General features: G+C 39.5%; 1 protein-coding gene across 1 annotated transcript in view; it reads left to right on the forward strand.

Moving 5' to 3' along the window:
- Positions 1 to 14,464, forward strand: part of LOC139735596 (TBC1 domain family member 31-like) — a 41,491-nt gene extending 27,027 nt beyond the window's left edge. Inside the window, exons 10-23 of the mRNA XM_071646356.1 lie at positions 732 to 878; positions 1,443 to 1,576; positions 2,207 to 2,340; positions 3,227 to 3,406; positions 3,879 to 4,058; positions 4,700 to 4,905; positions 6,262 to 6,397; positions 7,231 to 7,323; positions 8,091 to 8,231; positions 9,112 to 9,228; positions 10,702 to 10,779; positions 12,396 to 12,480; positions 13,821 to 13,898; positions 14,316 to 14,464. Of these exons, the coding sequence (XP_071502457.1) occupies positions 732 to 878; positions 1,443 to 1,576; positions 2,207 to 2,340; positions 3,227 to 3,406; positions 3,879 to 4,058; positions 4,700 to 4,905; positions 6,262 to 6,397; positions 7,231 to 7,323; positions 8,091 to 8,231; positions 9,112 to 9,228; positions 10,702 to 10,779; positions 12,396 to 12,480; positions 13,821 to 13,898; positions 14,316 to 14,464 (1,858 nt within the window). The remainder of the gene's footprint in view (positions 1 to 731; positions 879 to 1,442; positions 1,577 to 2,206; positions 2,341 to 3,226; positions 3,407 to 3,878; positions 4,059 to 4,699; positions 4,906 to 6,261; positions 6,398 to 7,230; positions 7,324 to 8,090; positions 8,232 to 9,111; positions 9,229 to 10,701; positions 10,780 to 12,395; positions 12,481 to 13,820; positions 13,899 to 14,315) is intronic.
- The last annotated feature ends 2,114 nt before the right edge of the window (positions 14,465 to 16,578 follow it).

The raw sequence follows: 16,578 nt of genomic DNA on the forward strand, positions 1-16,578 counted from the left end.
ATGTGATTATGGTTCATTGTGAATCTCTCTGAGTTTCATGTATTCATGTTTGAACTTTGTTACAGAATGTTTTGCCTGTATCACTGTCATTTGCCCTTGATCACTTGGGGTTTTACCATTCATGTCTGTCCTCTGTCAAAGAGCATACACAAGTGTCTTTCATGTTGTTGTTTTTTTGTTTTTTTGTTTTTTTGTTGTTTTTTTGGGGGGGGTTATTTCCATTCACAGGGCAAACAGCGCTTTTAGTAGATGACTTATTTTCAAAGAGTTCCACGCGTATGATACAATGGTGGATGATGTAAAATAAAAATGAAAATTCCATAAATAAATATAAGCAACAAAGATAGTCAGAATGATTCAAAGGGGTAAATATAACCTGAAGTTACATATTTCAGAGCACTTATTAGAACAAATTTAGTTACATATTTCAGAGCACTTATTAGAACAAATTATATCAAGTGATGTTTTGTTTAAAAGTACAGATTTATCAATGTACCACATGTCTAATGGTTATTGAATAAGAATATTGCACCAGAATATGAGAAGCTAATTCATAAATCATAAAACTTGCTATCAGTAACAACTGCCATATTTCTATGTCAAATTTGCTCTCAGCGAATCAGATGCAAGGATTTCAGTAGTTTATAACAACTATTATAACTTGTTGTTGAAAACAAGTTTTATGAAACGGGGCCCAGGATTCACCTTTCTTTGTCTGCTTTCTGCCACAGAATGTTCATCTGGCGCTCCATCCTCAGACTGCCCGAGAACCACGCGGCCTTCAGCACTCTGGTCGACAAGGGCAGCCACATCGCCTGGGCTAAGGTCCACGAAGACTACCCCATCAAGAGCAGGAAGCTCCTGCGGGTCTTACAGAGGTAAGGCGGCTTCACAGCACTGCGTGGATGGGATTTGATCTTTAGAAGACAGCATCAGGCAAAGAGACTGAAAAAGCACTATTATGTCCTGTTTTATTTACTCAAGTTTCCCCCTTGTAAACCATATTGATCTTGCAAGTTTCTTATGGGCTATTGTCAACAAGATGAGATTTTTTATACTCTTTTCAGGTGTAAAGGATGTATTCTGTGTGTTTGATTTTGAGTTAAATTGTTAGGACATCTAAGATAAGATGATATTTCATCAAGAAAGTTAATTGAATAATTATCAAGTGTCATGCCTAATGATCATAATAACCATATTGGAGGTGTCAATCCCTGTGGCATGATGGATGAAAGGGTGCAGTGAATTGTAACAGGCTAATGTTGTTATTTTCCAATGTCATAATTGTTCAATTTTCACTGCCCTGTACTTTTGTATTGATGCTTTTAGCACAATGATTTATGACTTTATAGAGAAATTTCCATTGAATAGTGGTGCTAAAATGTCTCACTTTCTTCCCCTTTGCCTTCCCAAAATGTGACACAAACACATTCTTTGATTAGGACACTGTCTGGACTGGCCCACTGGTCGGCCATCTTCGGTGAGATGGACTATTTGCCTCTCCTTGCTTTCCCGTTCATCAAGCTCTTCCAGAACAACCAGCTGGTCTGCTTTGAAGTCATAGCAACCATCCTTGGTGAGAACTGCCAGTCTCCCCGTCTGGCCAAATTGAGAAGGAGTGGTCATTTTCAGCTGAATGAAATTTATCATCCCGTCGTAGCCGTTCATATCACATTTCATCAAATATGTGTAGCCCTGTGCAATTGCCCACATTTAATGGGTAAAATGTTTTAACTCTTGGTGATGTGAGAATTCCTTTTGAATTGCTTTTAAATTACTTTCCCATTGCTGAAGTTTTACATTTGGGTGAGCCAAATTTTTGCTTATGCTATTGAGATGCAAACTGCCAGTGACTATCTTTATTCTTGGTCTTTATTATTATATTTTTTGTTTGTCTGCGTGTATATCAGTGATTTTCAAACTTTCAGAGAGATGGACAACATGTAAATACAATCAACTGTAGTATGTCTTAAGTTATGTTTCTTTCCTTTGCTGTTTCAAAAACTTTGATGTTTACAAAGTTTGATTTAAGTATGTGCATCAACTGCTGGATATTTATTTTTTGTAAGGACAGCGCACAAGACAGTGCATTTGTGTTTTATTTTGTTAGTGTTTATATGCCACACAAACTGTAGAAATAGATATATATATAGGAATCTCTTTCATCCTTAAATGTTACACCAACACCTCTACTCCACTTCTGCAGTCAATTGGTGCCAGCACTGGTTTGAGTACTTCCCCAACCCTCCGATCAACGTCCTAGGCATGGTGGAGAATGTTCTTGCCTGCCATGACAGAAAGCTACTGGAGCACTTTGTTGCGTATGGAGTCACCTCGCAGGTACGTCGTCAAAAGGAAAGAAATACCACATATATGTGTACAAACTTTTCACACACTTGAGCTATAGTGGTAATAAGAAATTAAACAAGAACTACAGATGCTCCTTGTGCTGTTGTTATCTCAGCTGCCAACCCATGTGAATAGTACGTAATTGCATTGTATTATACATGTCTTACTGATAAGGAAAATACATATCATGCTACATTGGTAACATGTGAATATGACTAGTTGTCAAACAAGTGGGCCAAATATGTACTAACTCTGACAGAATAACCAAACTACCAGTGGGGCAACTGCACATTTTTATATCGATGAATATAGAAAGAATTTTAAACTTTTGTAAGTGCCCAGAAGTCTGTGTGGTATTCAGACATGGACCTCTTTTGGGTGCATTGTTGATATTATTGCCTTGCCCAAAGTCATAGCAATTATGAGTTGAGATCCTGAGAGCAGAGATATTAACAATGCCCTTAATGAATGTCCATCGTACATGTAGTCTATATCTGTTCTATGTACCGAATAGAATTAAAAGAATATTTACTCGGTCTGTTGATCATGATTACACGAGCAAGTTTACACATCAGGTGCTGCCATAGACGTTTACATTGCAATTGCGTTGGGCACATGTCACCTCACACGCTGTGGAAGCCAAGCATTTACAGTACATGTACACACATCCGCGTACATGCCAAAAAGAGGGCATTTTAGTGTTATGGGGCAGTTTGGCACTATGGGGCAGCTCAGATACTATGAGGCTGCAGTCACGTATTGAATTTATGCCCCTGATTTCAACCAGTCGTTATCGAGGATTCATCAAATGAGGTATATACCGGTAAACAGGAATATGATAAGCTAAAATGTGCACTGTCATTTCACCCCCATGTAGCTGTATGCATGGCCAGTCATGCAGACCCTTTTCTCGGAGGTCATGACAAAGGAAGAGTGGCTGAAAGTGTTTGACCACGTCTTCACCAACCACCCCTCATTCCTCCTCCTCCTCGTGGTGGCCTACCTCATTGGCTCCAGGGGTGCCTTGTTGGCGTGCACAAACAAGGATGACTTCAAGGTTAGGCTTTATGTCATCCTATTAGCCACACTTCTAACTGCTGATTACATGTGTCAATTGCCTTTTGTAAATGCTCTTGGTAAGTATAATTGTCATTAAAAAGAATTTCTTTTTACATCTGTTGAGAGTTCAAAGTACCTTCCAGTTATTTTTCCTTATCTATGGCAACCCGTGGAAAATAAGTGAGGGCATGGTTACAGTAAATCCCCTGTCTTTAGTCAGATTTACACTTTTCATGCTTGAGACATTGGAGAGGAATGCATTTTCACCCTTTTACATCACCTTTTAGTGCAACAGTAAAAAAAGAAAAGAAATGAAAATCTTGAAGTTTACAAGCTGTATGAAAACTTGAGGACATGAATCTCATCATGGTTTTGTGAACAGTTATTCCTTGAAGTGTACACCACGTGATCCTTTAAGTCTTATATTATTCATATCCTGCTATTCTTGTCACCCCTGCGCACTGCCACAGTATTTCTTCCACCACCGCAACGCTGTCGACATAAATGCGGTGATCTTGGAGGCGTACCACATCCAGGAGGGGACCCCTGACGACGTCCACCCCAAGAATTTGCTGGAAGATCTCCGCCCGCTCACCCGGGGGCAGTATCCCGTCTTCAACAAGTACCCCAAATTTATCGTCGACTACCAGGTAGGTGCAACATGCATTTCATGATTCTCTGAGAGCACAGTATGTGGTAATGCTACATGTAGCTGTGAGCAGGAAGCCAGTTGTTACAATTTAGCCATTGATTGGAAAATTGATGGTATTTTAAGTAAAGGGTTAGATATCACTTTGAACAAACCTCAGTTTGGCTGCAGTTTTGGATAGTTACAGGTCTCTCAGTCACCCATTTTTCTCACCCTTTGTTTACAGATAATAAAGGGAACTCTGGGCGAGAAGTAATAGGAGAAAATGCATTCATGCGAATCATGGAATCATCTTTGAACTGAATTCCTTGTATTTGCATATAAATTGTAACTGTGCATACAGAATGTTAAAGAGAGTGGTATAGACAAGGTTCCAATGACATCATCAAGCCATGCTAAGGTGCAAAAACCTCTTGTTTTTCTTTAATGGGAAAAATCATCACATCTCTCAAGTGTCCTCTACTTCAGTAAAAACATCATTTTAGTGATGTCCCAAGAAATATTCCATTGGAACAATAGTGAGCACAATACTCTATAAGCACGAAGTAGCTATTTTATGGTGATGCTATTCTTTCCTTCCTTCTTTACCCCCTCCCTCCCCCTTCTTGGTTCCCACCCTGCACCCCAACCCCCTCCCCCAAGGCCCAGGAGAGAGAGCGTATTCGGCAGGATGAGCTAGAGTACCTCCACCAGAGGCAGGCGGCGGCAGAGCTCCAGGCGGAGCTGGGCAGGCGGCGGGCCCAGGAGGAGAACTGGTACCGGCAGCAGGGGCTCCTCCAGGAAGCCGAGGAGCAGAGGCGGACCCTCATGGCGGAGGAGGAGCAGAAACTGGTGGACCAGAGAATCAGGTAGGGTGTGGCATCGCAGGAAACTTCAAATCATGGAAGGACCCGTGCTCTGAGGATCACTTTTTTTCCTGCACAACTATTCTAATAGTTCTAGAGGTTTTTACTCTTTTGTGCCATTTCTCTTGGTAAATAAGAATGTATTCTCAGTCTGTAAATGAATTCCAAGTGATAAAGAAGGAACTAGCCCGGGATTTGAACCCGCGTCACCTACTGCTTACAGGGCAGTGGCACTACCACTTAGCTGAAGCCAGTTCATGGCAGTGACACGGTTATGTTTGAACAAATGCCCAATGCTTCACCTCTCTTTCATTCTCTCTTGATCTTATTCATAATTTATTAGCCTCTTGTTCCTTTTTTTTCTTTCACTTGGTGTTCATAATAATTCAGGTTGAGCATACAATCTCATTCATGGAGAGAAACAGCAAAAGAAGAAGAAGAAGAAAAGAAAAAAACACCTCTGTAACTACACTCTCTGCACAAAAAGAAAGAAAGAAAATTCCCTCCATTCTTATACGCTGTTAGTGTTGATCAGGCCGGACTGGCTGTCGCTTTACATACCTTTATACACAAGGTATAACAAATTCCCTCCAGGGTAGCGCCAGTGATACCTCTTCAGAAGGTATCATTCTAGATACCAGTTGCCACTGAGCAAGAGAAGTCTCATTGCAGTAGGATGTTTTTTTTTATCCTCTACAAGCAGACTTTTCCTTGCAAGTAAGGACTTCAACAAATGTTTGGAAGAAAGAAAAAAAAAAAACAACTTCTAATGTACAGAATGCTTCAAAGATTTTATTTTTAAGAGCTGCAAACTCCATCCCATTATCTTCTACTACCACACAATAAAAGGTCCCTCTCCACATAAAATGGAATTTTAGACTTCTATAATACTTTGCTGTTAAAGGGATAGTATGGTTTTGGTTCAGGTTTCCATTTTTTTTTTTATAAGATAATGAGAAACCTCTTATGAAATATGAAAGAACATTAAATTTTAAGAGGATGTCAAAGTTTATTTGATGAAAATGGGTTTTGAGATGTACAAAACAAAGTGATCCTAATAAAAAGTGGAACCCATCTTTTATTAGGATTGCTTTGTTTTTGGATATCTCAGCCATTTTAAAAGCAATTCTCATCAAATGAACTTTGAATTCCTCTCTGAATTGTATTCAAACTTTGAATTCCTCTTAGCATTGTATTCTCTTTAACATTTCATAAATTGGTTTCTAAGTATCTTGAAAAGAGTTAAAAGCTGAATCATCTCAACCAATGCTATACCATCACTTTAAGGCTTCTACCAATGTAAGCACAAAGAAAAAAAAGAAGAAATGGCTGACAAAAGACTCAACCTTCTCCCACCAGACTGCAGGCCATGAAGCGTGAGCTGAGGATGAAAGAGTTACAGCTGCTGGACGGAGCCCAGAAGAGGTTCATCCACCAACAGCAGACACAGCAGGAGACCCAGCTACGGAGACTGGACGACGAGATCACAAGGAAGGTAAGAAGGGAGTGTCCAAACTAACTGGACACGATTGTCCGCTCATATCCGCAGGTTGACGATGGTCCTGATTTCTTTAACTTTTTCTTTACAGGCATCATTATGTGACGCAGGAGGTTTCATCATGTTGTGTGGTCTCCTGTCAATAAATCACCCATGGGCCCGCACAGCAATCACATGATCTGAACTTTATGCTTTAAGTTCACATCTTCTTCCAAATTGAGTCAATTGAGTAGGTGCCACCAAATCCAGGGACATGTTAACCTTCAGTGCAAGTATTTCCATGTTAGAATGTACCAACTGTCACTTCTTACATTCCCTCATTGATGCAAAATCTTAGTTATTACATTTGATGCATATGTGTGGGTCAGTTGTATCACAAAACATCCTACCATAAATAAGATTGCAATAAAGCCTGAAATATAAGGAGATATCACTATCTTTCTCAATAAACCATAACTGTAGATAGTTTATTCTGGAAACAAATTTATTATAATCATTGTTCACTTTTGTATATTTAACAATACTTAACATTGATAATACTGATTCAAAATGTTACATTGGTTGTTTCTTTCCCTAACTCACATTTTGAACTATTTTAAAGCACTAAAGCTTGGTTTTTGTTTCATCTGCATATGGTAAGTAATGCCTTTAATGAGAAGAATTTGACAGTTAACATTCTTTATCAAGAACTATGATTTAGAATTTACTATTTTATTCTTCCACAGCTTAAATATGTGTTGTAATGATGCTGGTGTTTGTTTTATATTTGTTTATTATTTATGTGTTAGTTTTAGATCATCTTCATAGTTTGCTTGTGTGTTTGTTTTCAGAGCATGCTCAGAGAGCAGGAGACCCAGTCAGCTATGGAGGACATCGAGATCAGGAGGATGGAACTAGAGGCTCAGAAGAGACTCCTAGAGCAGGTAGGACTCCTTGAAGTATTAGACTCTTTATCAAGATGGAAAGATGATAAAAGTGAATATGATGATGGAGGTGGTGTTCAGGATTCTGATTCTGATTCTGATGATGATGATGATGAGAGGTGATAATGATACTGTAAAAGTAGGAATTTGTTGTGTCTTTTGAACCGTATCAAATTTAGCAAAAATAAAATAGCACACAATTATTTGTACTTCTGATATGTAATAATCTTTCATCTCCCTGATTCCGCCAGTATGAAAATGCACAAATTATATTTTAGCCTGCACATCGCGAGAAATCACTCGCGCAAAAAATTCCACTTTGACAGTAATGATAGGCATCTTGTTCACAATGATGATGATAAAAATGGTGACAGTGATGGTGATGAAGTTGCTATTGATATGCTGACATTGTTGATTAGGCCCATGATACAAATTTTGGGAATAATGATGACAATGATGACAATGACGGATGATGATATTAATCGTACTGGTGGTGTAGTAGTGATGATCTGATGGTGATGATAAGTAGTGCTACGGATGGCCATTTACTACATGTATGATGATATTTTATCAGCTCTGTTAATTGAAACAGTACAAGTATCATGAATACCACATCAGTATTGTTACAAATTGATGATTTTACACAGTCAAGAACTTATTGCTTCTATTGTTGGTATCCCACTGCTGTAGAAGTTAAAAATTAGGAGAATGAAAAAATAATTGTGATGAGGTCTTGTTTAAGATGTCTTGCCTACCGTGCCTGACAGGAGCTAGCACGCACAGCGGCATCTTCAAACTACCAGCACCAGGCAGAGCAGGAGATGCGGAGGAAGAGGGAAGAGATGGAGAAGCAGCATCAGAGCAGGGCGGAGGACTGCGAGATGGACCAGCTGCACTCGGCCAGAAAGGTGATGCTCCGGAGCAGAGTTTGCGCTCGCCAGATGGTTTTCAATGGCCTTTAGGAATGAAAGAGAACACTTGATGTGCCAGCCCAGGTCGGCTGCTGGCCCATCACAGGTTAAATTGAAGGTTTAGCTGGTATCCAAATCCAGTTTGTGGGAAGGAAGGCAGTGCAAGCCAAGTTCTTTTGAAGAAAAGTCTTGAGGGAAGGGAAGTTGTGTCTTAAAGGTCTTTAAGATCACATGATTGCAGAACTAAATGAATCTAGAGGCAACTTTTGGATGTTAGAATATGAAGTTTTCAATCGTGGATCAGTTTGATCCAAGCACACTTTTCTATTTTACCATAAGAAACAAGCTATCCAGTTTCTGGAGGTAAAGATGATGTAGTACTGTATACGCCATATATTTCGCGAGTCTAAATTATCGCGAATCGGGAATTCCCGATGACCTCGCGAGTGGTTAAATTCGCGATCGTGGAGTCCTGTACTGCACGGAGAAATGCACACACATACGTCACATCCACATCGGGATCAGAGTCAATGTTTTCGCGTGTCTTTAATTTCGCGAATGGCACCTGACTTGCGAAATTCGCAAAAATAAAAACCTCACGAAATATTCGGTGTATACAGTATTTGCTTTTGTGGATTTTCTGACTGTGGGTCAAATGTTGTCACTTCCTTTTCACTCTTGCCATCTTTTTAACATGAGGTAATTGTATTTATGTGGAGAATCCTGTAATATATCTCCAGGGCTCTTCAGCTTTCAGATGAGTAACTTCAGTGGTTGAGCATATCCTAAACGAAAGGAATCACATGATGCGTGGGAGGGTGCATACCTTCTTTTCATTCTCTCTTCCCTCTCTCTCTCCCCCTGCCCATTTCTCCAGTCCGTACAGTCTGACGTTGCAAGGGCAAATCTCAGTCTCGCCGATGCCACGGCCAAGAGGGACCAGGAGGTGCGGAGGAGACTGGATGAATTGGAGAAGGGACTGAGGGATGCAGAGGTAAAAGATGCAGCCACTCCCTGTTTAGTGTTGCCATGGCAACATTTGGGATTGGTAACAACTTGAAACAGAGTGACATCATAGCCATTCATTGCCATGGAAATGGGCTCTATAAACAATGTCACGTAGCCCAAATACGTGTGAACATAACTGTTGCTAACCATGCTTGAACAAAACACTGACATTATCACTTTTGTACTCTGTGCTGGAGCTGTTTAATCTCAGAATGTGTGCAGGGAATCCACAGAATATTCATGCTGCAAACTGGAATTCATGTTCACTTCTAAGTTTGATTTTTAGGGTGAAGCATGTAGTGTTCACATTCAGCAATAAATGACCAAAAGTAAGTAATGACGAATTTTAATCACACTGTTGCCATGTACTTGGTGATTTGCAATGTTAGTTGACCATCTCCTTGATCTAGCTTGTGGAATAAATCTGTCCTTGAGTTTGTCAAGGAGTAATAAATACTGTACACCATAATTATCTGTTTTTGATGACTGGCAGCAAGACTCAAGAGCCATAAGATTGTTGTATTTTTATGCCTCCGCAACGAAGTGGCCGGAGGCATTATGTTTTCGGGTCGTCCGTCCGTCCGTCCGTCCGTCCGTACGTCCGTACGTCCGTCCGTACGTCCGTCCGTACGTCCGTCCGTACGTCCGTCCGTACGTCCGTCCGTCCCGTTTTGTTTTTGTCAATATCTCAAGAACCGTGTGGTGGTTTTACATCAAACTTGGTATGAGGGTATATCCTTGGGGGATAATACTTTGTGTAGATTTTAGGGTCAGAGGGTCAAAGGTCAAAGGTCACAGGTTATTTTGTGAAAAAAAATTGAAATTTCATGTTTTTCTCCATATCTCGCAAATGGTTCAAGGTACCTTCATGGAACTTAGTATATATACTTGTACTGATGGGCAGTGATTATCTAGGGAAGTTGGGGGTCATGGGTCAAAGGTCATGGGGGTCAAAGGTCAAGGTCAACTCCTCAAAATATCACTACTTTCCTTATATTTATGCAATGAATGAAGGTTTTTTTTTAACTTGATGTGTACATGTCTTACCCAATATATATTCTGTGGGAAGTTTCTTGCCAAAAGGTCAAAGGTCAAAAGGTCAAAGGTCAAGTGAAAGTGCTGAATTGCACTTTTTCCTCCATATACCTCCAATACCTTGAAAAATTACTCAATGCATAAACTTATAAAAGGGTCAAAAGTCAAGTAAAAGTCATCAGTTCCCCAAATACCTGCACTCTGACATTTTAATCATTCATCCAATTGAACCTAGTTCTAGGAAAGTGAACATTCAGCACATTTGTGTCAAACCTGTCATTTTAATATTTTGCCAATTGTTTGAAACTGTCATCACACATTGTCAAGACATTGTACTATAGACCTATTAGGAGAACCATGCATTATGGCGGAGGCATATCAGTCGCCGTAGCGATATATCTAGTTTCATTTACTCTTGATGTAGATAAATCGCTTAAATGAGGAGAATAGGAGAGTGGAATCGGAAGTTCAGTCAACCCTTCACAGGCTGGCCGCTGCCAAGGTTAGTATTTCTTTGCACCCTGGGGAAATGCCATCTACATTAACCCTATATCAATGAGGGGGGGGGGGGGGTCAAATGGATTCCGCAACACGCAGAGATTTTGCCGCATTGTTTCATGTCTTTTTTCATTGAAGTCTCCCGCATATTTTGAGACCAAATTTGTGACGTCCGGGTACACCGCTCTGAAGTTACATAATGCTTAGCTTTGCATTTGAGTGTCAACCCGAAAACGGCTCAAATTCATGATATCATGTGCAAATCCAATGCACATTGCGTTTTTTTTTTAAATTGATATGAATTACATTATTTCAACTTTTTGAACGATTTTTTTTTTTCAACAAATTGACCCCCCCCCCCCCGGTAAAAACTTGGTCTCAAATAGCCCAGTTAGAATAGGGTTAATATGAGAAGGCTGTGGGATGACTTTTTGGGTAGCAGATTTCATATCTGTCTGTACAGACCTCTACTATTGTCCACTCTATTCTCCACTGTCATTACAGCATGGATAGGTAAAATAGAAATAGTTCAGTGTGTTTGTGTGAACTTTATGTGCATTGACCATTTTATCCCCCTGAGCATGTTTCGGTACATCATTGGATGGTAGAGCGAAGAGTTTATTGTGGAATCATTAACACTGAAATTCTATTCAGTAGTTCTCTGACAATTGTGATAATGTGAAAATCACCAATGCATATCAACTACAAAGCAGTATCTACTGTTGGCATTTCCTGATTGTGGGTAACTCCAAATTGATAGGCATCTTGGAGAACTTGATATGTGATTTTTGATGTCTACCCCAGGGAAAGATAGAAGGACAGATAGGAAGTAAGATGGAATGGTAGATGGGGAGATATGTATACATGATATGGAGAGAGAAGGTAAGAGTAGATATGATATGCACATATGGAAAGAGAGCGATGACTTAAAGGACAAGTTCACCTTCATATACATGTGGATTGAGTGAAGGCAACAATGTTAGTAGAACACATCAGTGAAAGTTTGGGGAAAATCCGACAATCCGTTCAAAAGTTATGAATTTTTAAAATATCTGTGCAATCACTGCTGGAGGAGAAGACTACTACAGTGTATGATGTCACATGCGTACAACGATATTAAGGAAAATAAAAAGAGAATTTCACAAAACTTGACTTTTTGAATAAAGTGCACATTTCCTTGACTTGCTACTGACTTATGTTAGGGGTAATATTATTCCCCTTGACTTCTGAAAGAGAGAAGTCGAGTGTTCTTTTATTATGTGAGAAAAGTGAGAATATCTTGAATTTTCTTTATACTTTCTTTATATAGTTGTACTCGTATGACATCACAAGCTATAGTAGTCTTCTCATCCAGCCGTGACTGAGCAGAAACTTCAAAAATTCATAACTTTTGAACGGATTGTCCGATTTCCCTCAAACTCTCATTGATGTGTTCTACTAATATTGCTGCATTCACTCAACCCACATGTCTATGAAGGTGAACATGTCCTTTAATCTGTAGAATGTGTCGACAGATTTGTGTCATGCCTATAGATTGATGGAGTAGATAGTAGCGGGGCGAGGTAAATCATTCCAAAGTTTTGCTCTTTCACGGTGGAGTTATCTCTTTGAATCCTGCAGCGAGACCATGCAGCCCATATCAACAGTCAGTATGAGACACTGAAATCACGCCATCAGGAGGGATACACATATTCAAGAACATCAGGTGTGTTGCTTATATACTGTAAAACAAGGAATTTTCGCGTGCATTTTAATTTCGCGAGCGCCAAGATTTGCGAAATTAAAATGCACGCGAAAGTTTTTGTCTACACTATATGCATTGAATGCCAGTGGCAGTTCGCAAAAATTTCATGCGGCAAAAAAAGGCCGTCGGCTCCAATTCGCGAAAAATTCATGCCGCGAATATATCATGTTTTACAATATGTCATTCAAACACTATTCTTTACAATATTTCTTTTTGTTGCATGAACAGTCGATTGAAAGCATGGCAAATGCTTTGTTGTTGTCCTCTTCATATCGGATTGTCAATTGTTACAATTGCCAGACTTTTTGTTTCCACGATGTACACTTGTATTGATGTCTGGAAGGTTCTACATTAAATATGTGTGTGTGTGTGTGTATTTCTGGTAATTCTTTGGCTAATTGCAGATTGCGACAATGGCAAGTTTGATGACATTGCCTTGAAAGTTGCATATTAGTTAATCATGAATATGCAGATGTGCCCATCTTGCCGCAATACTGTAAAAGTGGACAGTTTCGCATATTTCGCTCAACCAGAAACTAACGCGAAAATAAAAGCATACACTTGTATTTTTGCTTGCCTTAGGTTCCAGTACTGTAGTAGTTGATGTCTCGATTCTGTGGAGTAAAAAACACACGAATAATTTCTTACTTGGCCGAGTGCAAAAAAATAGTTTGCGCGAAAATATCCACTTTTACAGTAAATACTTGCATCTGAATCTTTGCTTCAGTTAGTTTAATCCGAGTGTGCCTGGAAACATATTCATGTCCAACTTTGGCCAGTTGAAGCCTTTGCAACACCAACTTTACCCCATTTTCTTGACTGTGAAGCCCCCCAGAAAGATCATACAGTGGACTCCTGTAATACTGAAGTCCTCAGGACCGGCAATTTTCTATCGTTGTATAGAAATTTTGTTATAGCCAAACACATTAACAATAAAAAACATAGAGCGGATAATGTTGCGGCATAAATTTTTATTTAATTGTATTAAAGCGGAATTTTGTTATCAACGTGTTCATAATAATAGGAGTGCACTGTATAATACTCTCTTTTTGTGAACCAATTCCAGATTTAACCATGTAACTGAACCACCTCAGTGGCAGTCTACTTGCCCATATAGTGCTGTAAATGGAAATCTCAGTGATATAGCTACAACCAAGCAGATAAGTGCTTCGAGCTTCAAGTGTATAATCGCCAGCCAAGGGCATCTTACTAGCAAAATCGCTTCAAGGGAGAACCTGTGACTTACAGTCTCACGTGTTCAAGCTTCGGTCATTAACTTGGAATCCCATGTTTACTTGCAGATGAAGTGAAAGCATCCAGAATCTCCCAGGGACAAATTTTGAATGACATGGACTCACCTGCTGAGGAGGATGTTCCAAGTAAGACATTACTACTGGTTTCTTATCACAAATCATACCTCCTTGAATTGTATTTTGGAAGTTGTTTCATCTCTAAATTCACATTTTCCCTGTACATCCATAAACTTGGCTGACAACTGATTCTCCTCATGGGAAAGTTTTTCAAGACATTTAACTTTATACTTTACATGGCATATATGCAGCAAGTATGATAATTTCATTAAGTGGGATTAGTTTTTTAACTTCTGAAGAAGCAAAGTTAGTGATTTGCCACAATAGAAACTAATACATTTAATGTGTGACAGGAGCTAATATTTGGGGATGATGCCAATGTCCGGCGCCAATTCAAATCAGACTGCTGTCCACAGCTAATTTATGTCACATTTCACTTGACGTTTGCCCACAGGTACTAACCAGTGTCCCATTTATCCTGTCCAGTTTCCCTAGACAGAGGGCGACAGACATTTGAGGAGCGTGAGAGAAGGTTGCTGAATGAGGTGCAGGAGCTGCGGAGGAAGATCGCTGCCGAATCTCTGAGGCAGGACCCACCCCCTAGATATGACGGTTACAACAGTGGTGACTTGTGATACAATTGGTACCTAGTGATGCAATCGTCGGGTAGTTTCTTGTGGTGGTTACAATGCTGCAGGACAATCGCAGATTATGGGTTATGTTTTTTTTTTCCCATTTTTATTTTTAAACAAGGTTACTGTGGACTCTTCATACACTAGAACCTCTTTATAACTAAAAAAGCACTCTGAGAGCGCAGACCTCCGCCAAGCAGTTACTTTCCACTGATGATCTTGCTCTTCCCAAAGAGATTTTTCTCCTCTCTACCACTGGGGAAGAGCTCTTTGGGCTCTTCCATAGAGATCAGTGATTTCCACCCATAGGTCTACATGCTGAAAAATTGCCCGATTTCCCAATATAGAAGCCTTTCTTACGTCATAAACCCTCAGCTGCGCGGCGCGCCTTGCCTTAGCAGAAAGTTGAGCACGCACTTTAGTGCGCGCATGCAAACCTCAAATACGCGCAGCCTGAACTCCCAAGTTCATTGACCCTATAGGGTCAATGAACTTGGGAGTTCAGGCTGCTACCTGCCAAAATATCAAAAATCCTTCAGAAATTCCCCCAAAATTCTCGGATCACCACCAAAAGTTAATCGTTTGTTACTTGTGTCATTCTCAACCTTTCCTGCAAGTTTCATCCCAATCCGTTCACTATTTTTTGAGTTATTTTGCACACGGCAAACAAACGAATGAACGAACAAACCAACGGTAACGAAAACATAACCTCCTCCCTTGATGAAGGCAATAAGATGTGATACAGTGAGATACCAGATATAACAAGGTACAGTTGCAGGTGCTATTCCTTCACAATTTGATGTTTTTAATACCTGGTATGAAGGAGATATTAGAGGTCCGAAGCAGCTTGCTATTACAAAGTTCCCCTGTATAAAGAACAACGATATAACAAACTCTGCCGCTTGTAACAAAATTACTTTCCTTTGTTACTGAAGTTACAAAGTATCTTTGTATCTCCCTGTTGAAGTAAAATCTCAAAGTCCCCCCATTGAGCAAGTTTTTCTGATGAATCAAGTGCATATGCTGGCATGTGGTAACGGCAAACCTAAAGCCTTTGAATTGGGCACTGTTCAAAAATTTTACTTGGCAAGTCTGAGCTGACCTCCAGAGACACATTGTTCTAACATATGCAAAAATTGATTATCAATTGCTGTTGAAAACTTATCTTTGCTTGACATCATTTGTAATGCCTGTTTTGTGTGATTTATGCATCAATATAGGTGATTTTTCTTTCCTCTTTTGTTTTTTTGCATGAAAACAAGTGTCCAGATGAATAGATAACCATTTCCATAATCTGGTAAACAAATTTCAAAGGGGTGAAGCCATCTTGACCAACAATAAGTTTACTAACAGCAAGAAGAATGATGCAACCAAAACACACATCACTGTTTGCCATAAATATCCTCTGCATGTGCTTTGTGCTGTGATAAAAGTCCCTGAAGGCACCCCCACTATGTGGATATCCATTTTACACACTAGCTTGTGTATGTGTGTGTGTACTGCTGTGTTACTCCATTGCATTATTGCTAATTTTTGCTATTTTTTACTTAAAAGTATATCAGAAGTTGTGATTAAATCTTACCAATTCCAAATCTGCAATCTATTAAGTCAACATACATGTATTTGCTGTCTCTCAAAACTACCACAGAGGCTAGGTCAGTAAAGCAGTGGCTATGCTACAATTCCGCTTGGTGTCTTCCAATCATCTACATATAAAATGTAGTACAAGTGTGTTATTTGTTTGTGTACATAGTGTATACAGTATATATTTGTACATGTGATGTATAGCTTCAAAGCATGTGTGTGTAAAGAATGAAGCTGAAATTTATGTTGATGCTGTGAACATTAAACACACAAGCTAAGAGATAAAGGCAGCACAAAGTGTTTGCTTCCCTTTAGTGTCTTGTCATTTAACAGCTGGAAATCCCATAAAAGATGAAGAGAACTGTAAGCCCTACCTACTTTGTCGTAAACCATGGTCACTGCTTGTATAGGCTTTTAGGCACTGTCGTGATTGTCAATTCTGTGCAAAGTCCTAGTATCAGTATTAATTTGAATACCATCACTGTGGTACAGTGTATTTGTTTTAATACCATGTACAATGTATAAGCAGACAC

This window comes from Diadema antillarum, unplaced genomic scaffold (genome assembly GCF_040938485.1).
Source record: "Diadema antillarum isolate AM-2024a unplaced genomic scaffold, OU_Dant_1.0 scf00000028, whole genome shotgun sequence".
NCBI lineage: Eukaryota > Metazoa > Echinodermata > Echinoidea > Diadematoida > Diadematidae > Diadema > Diadema antillarum.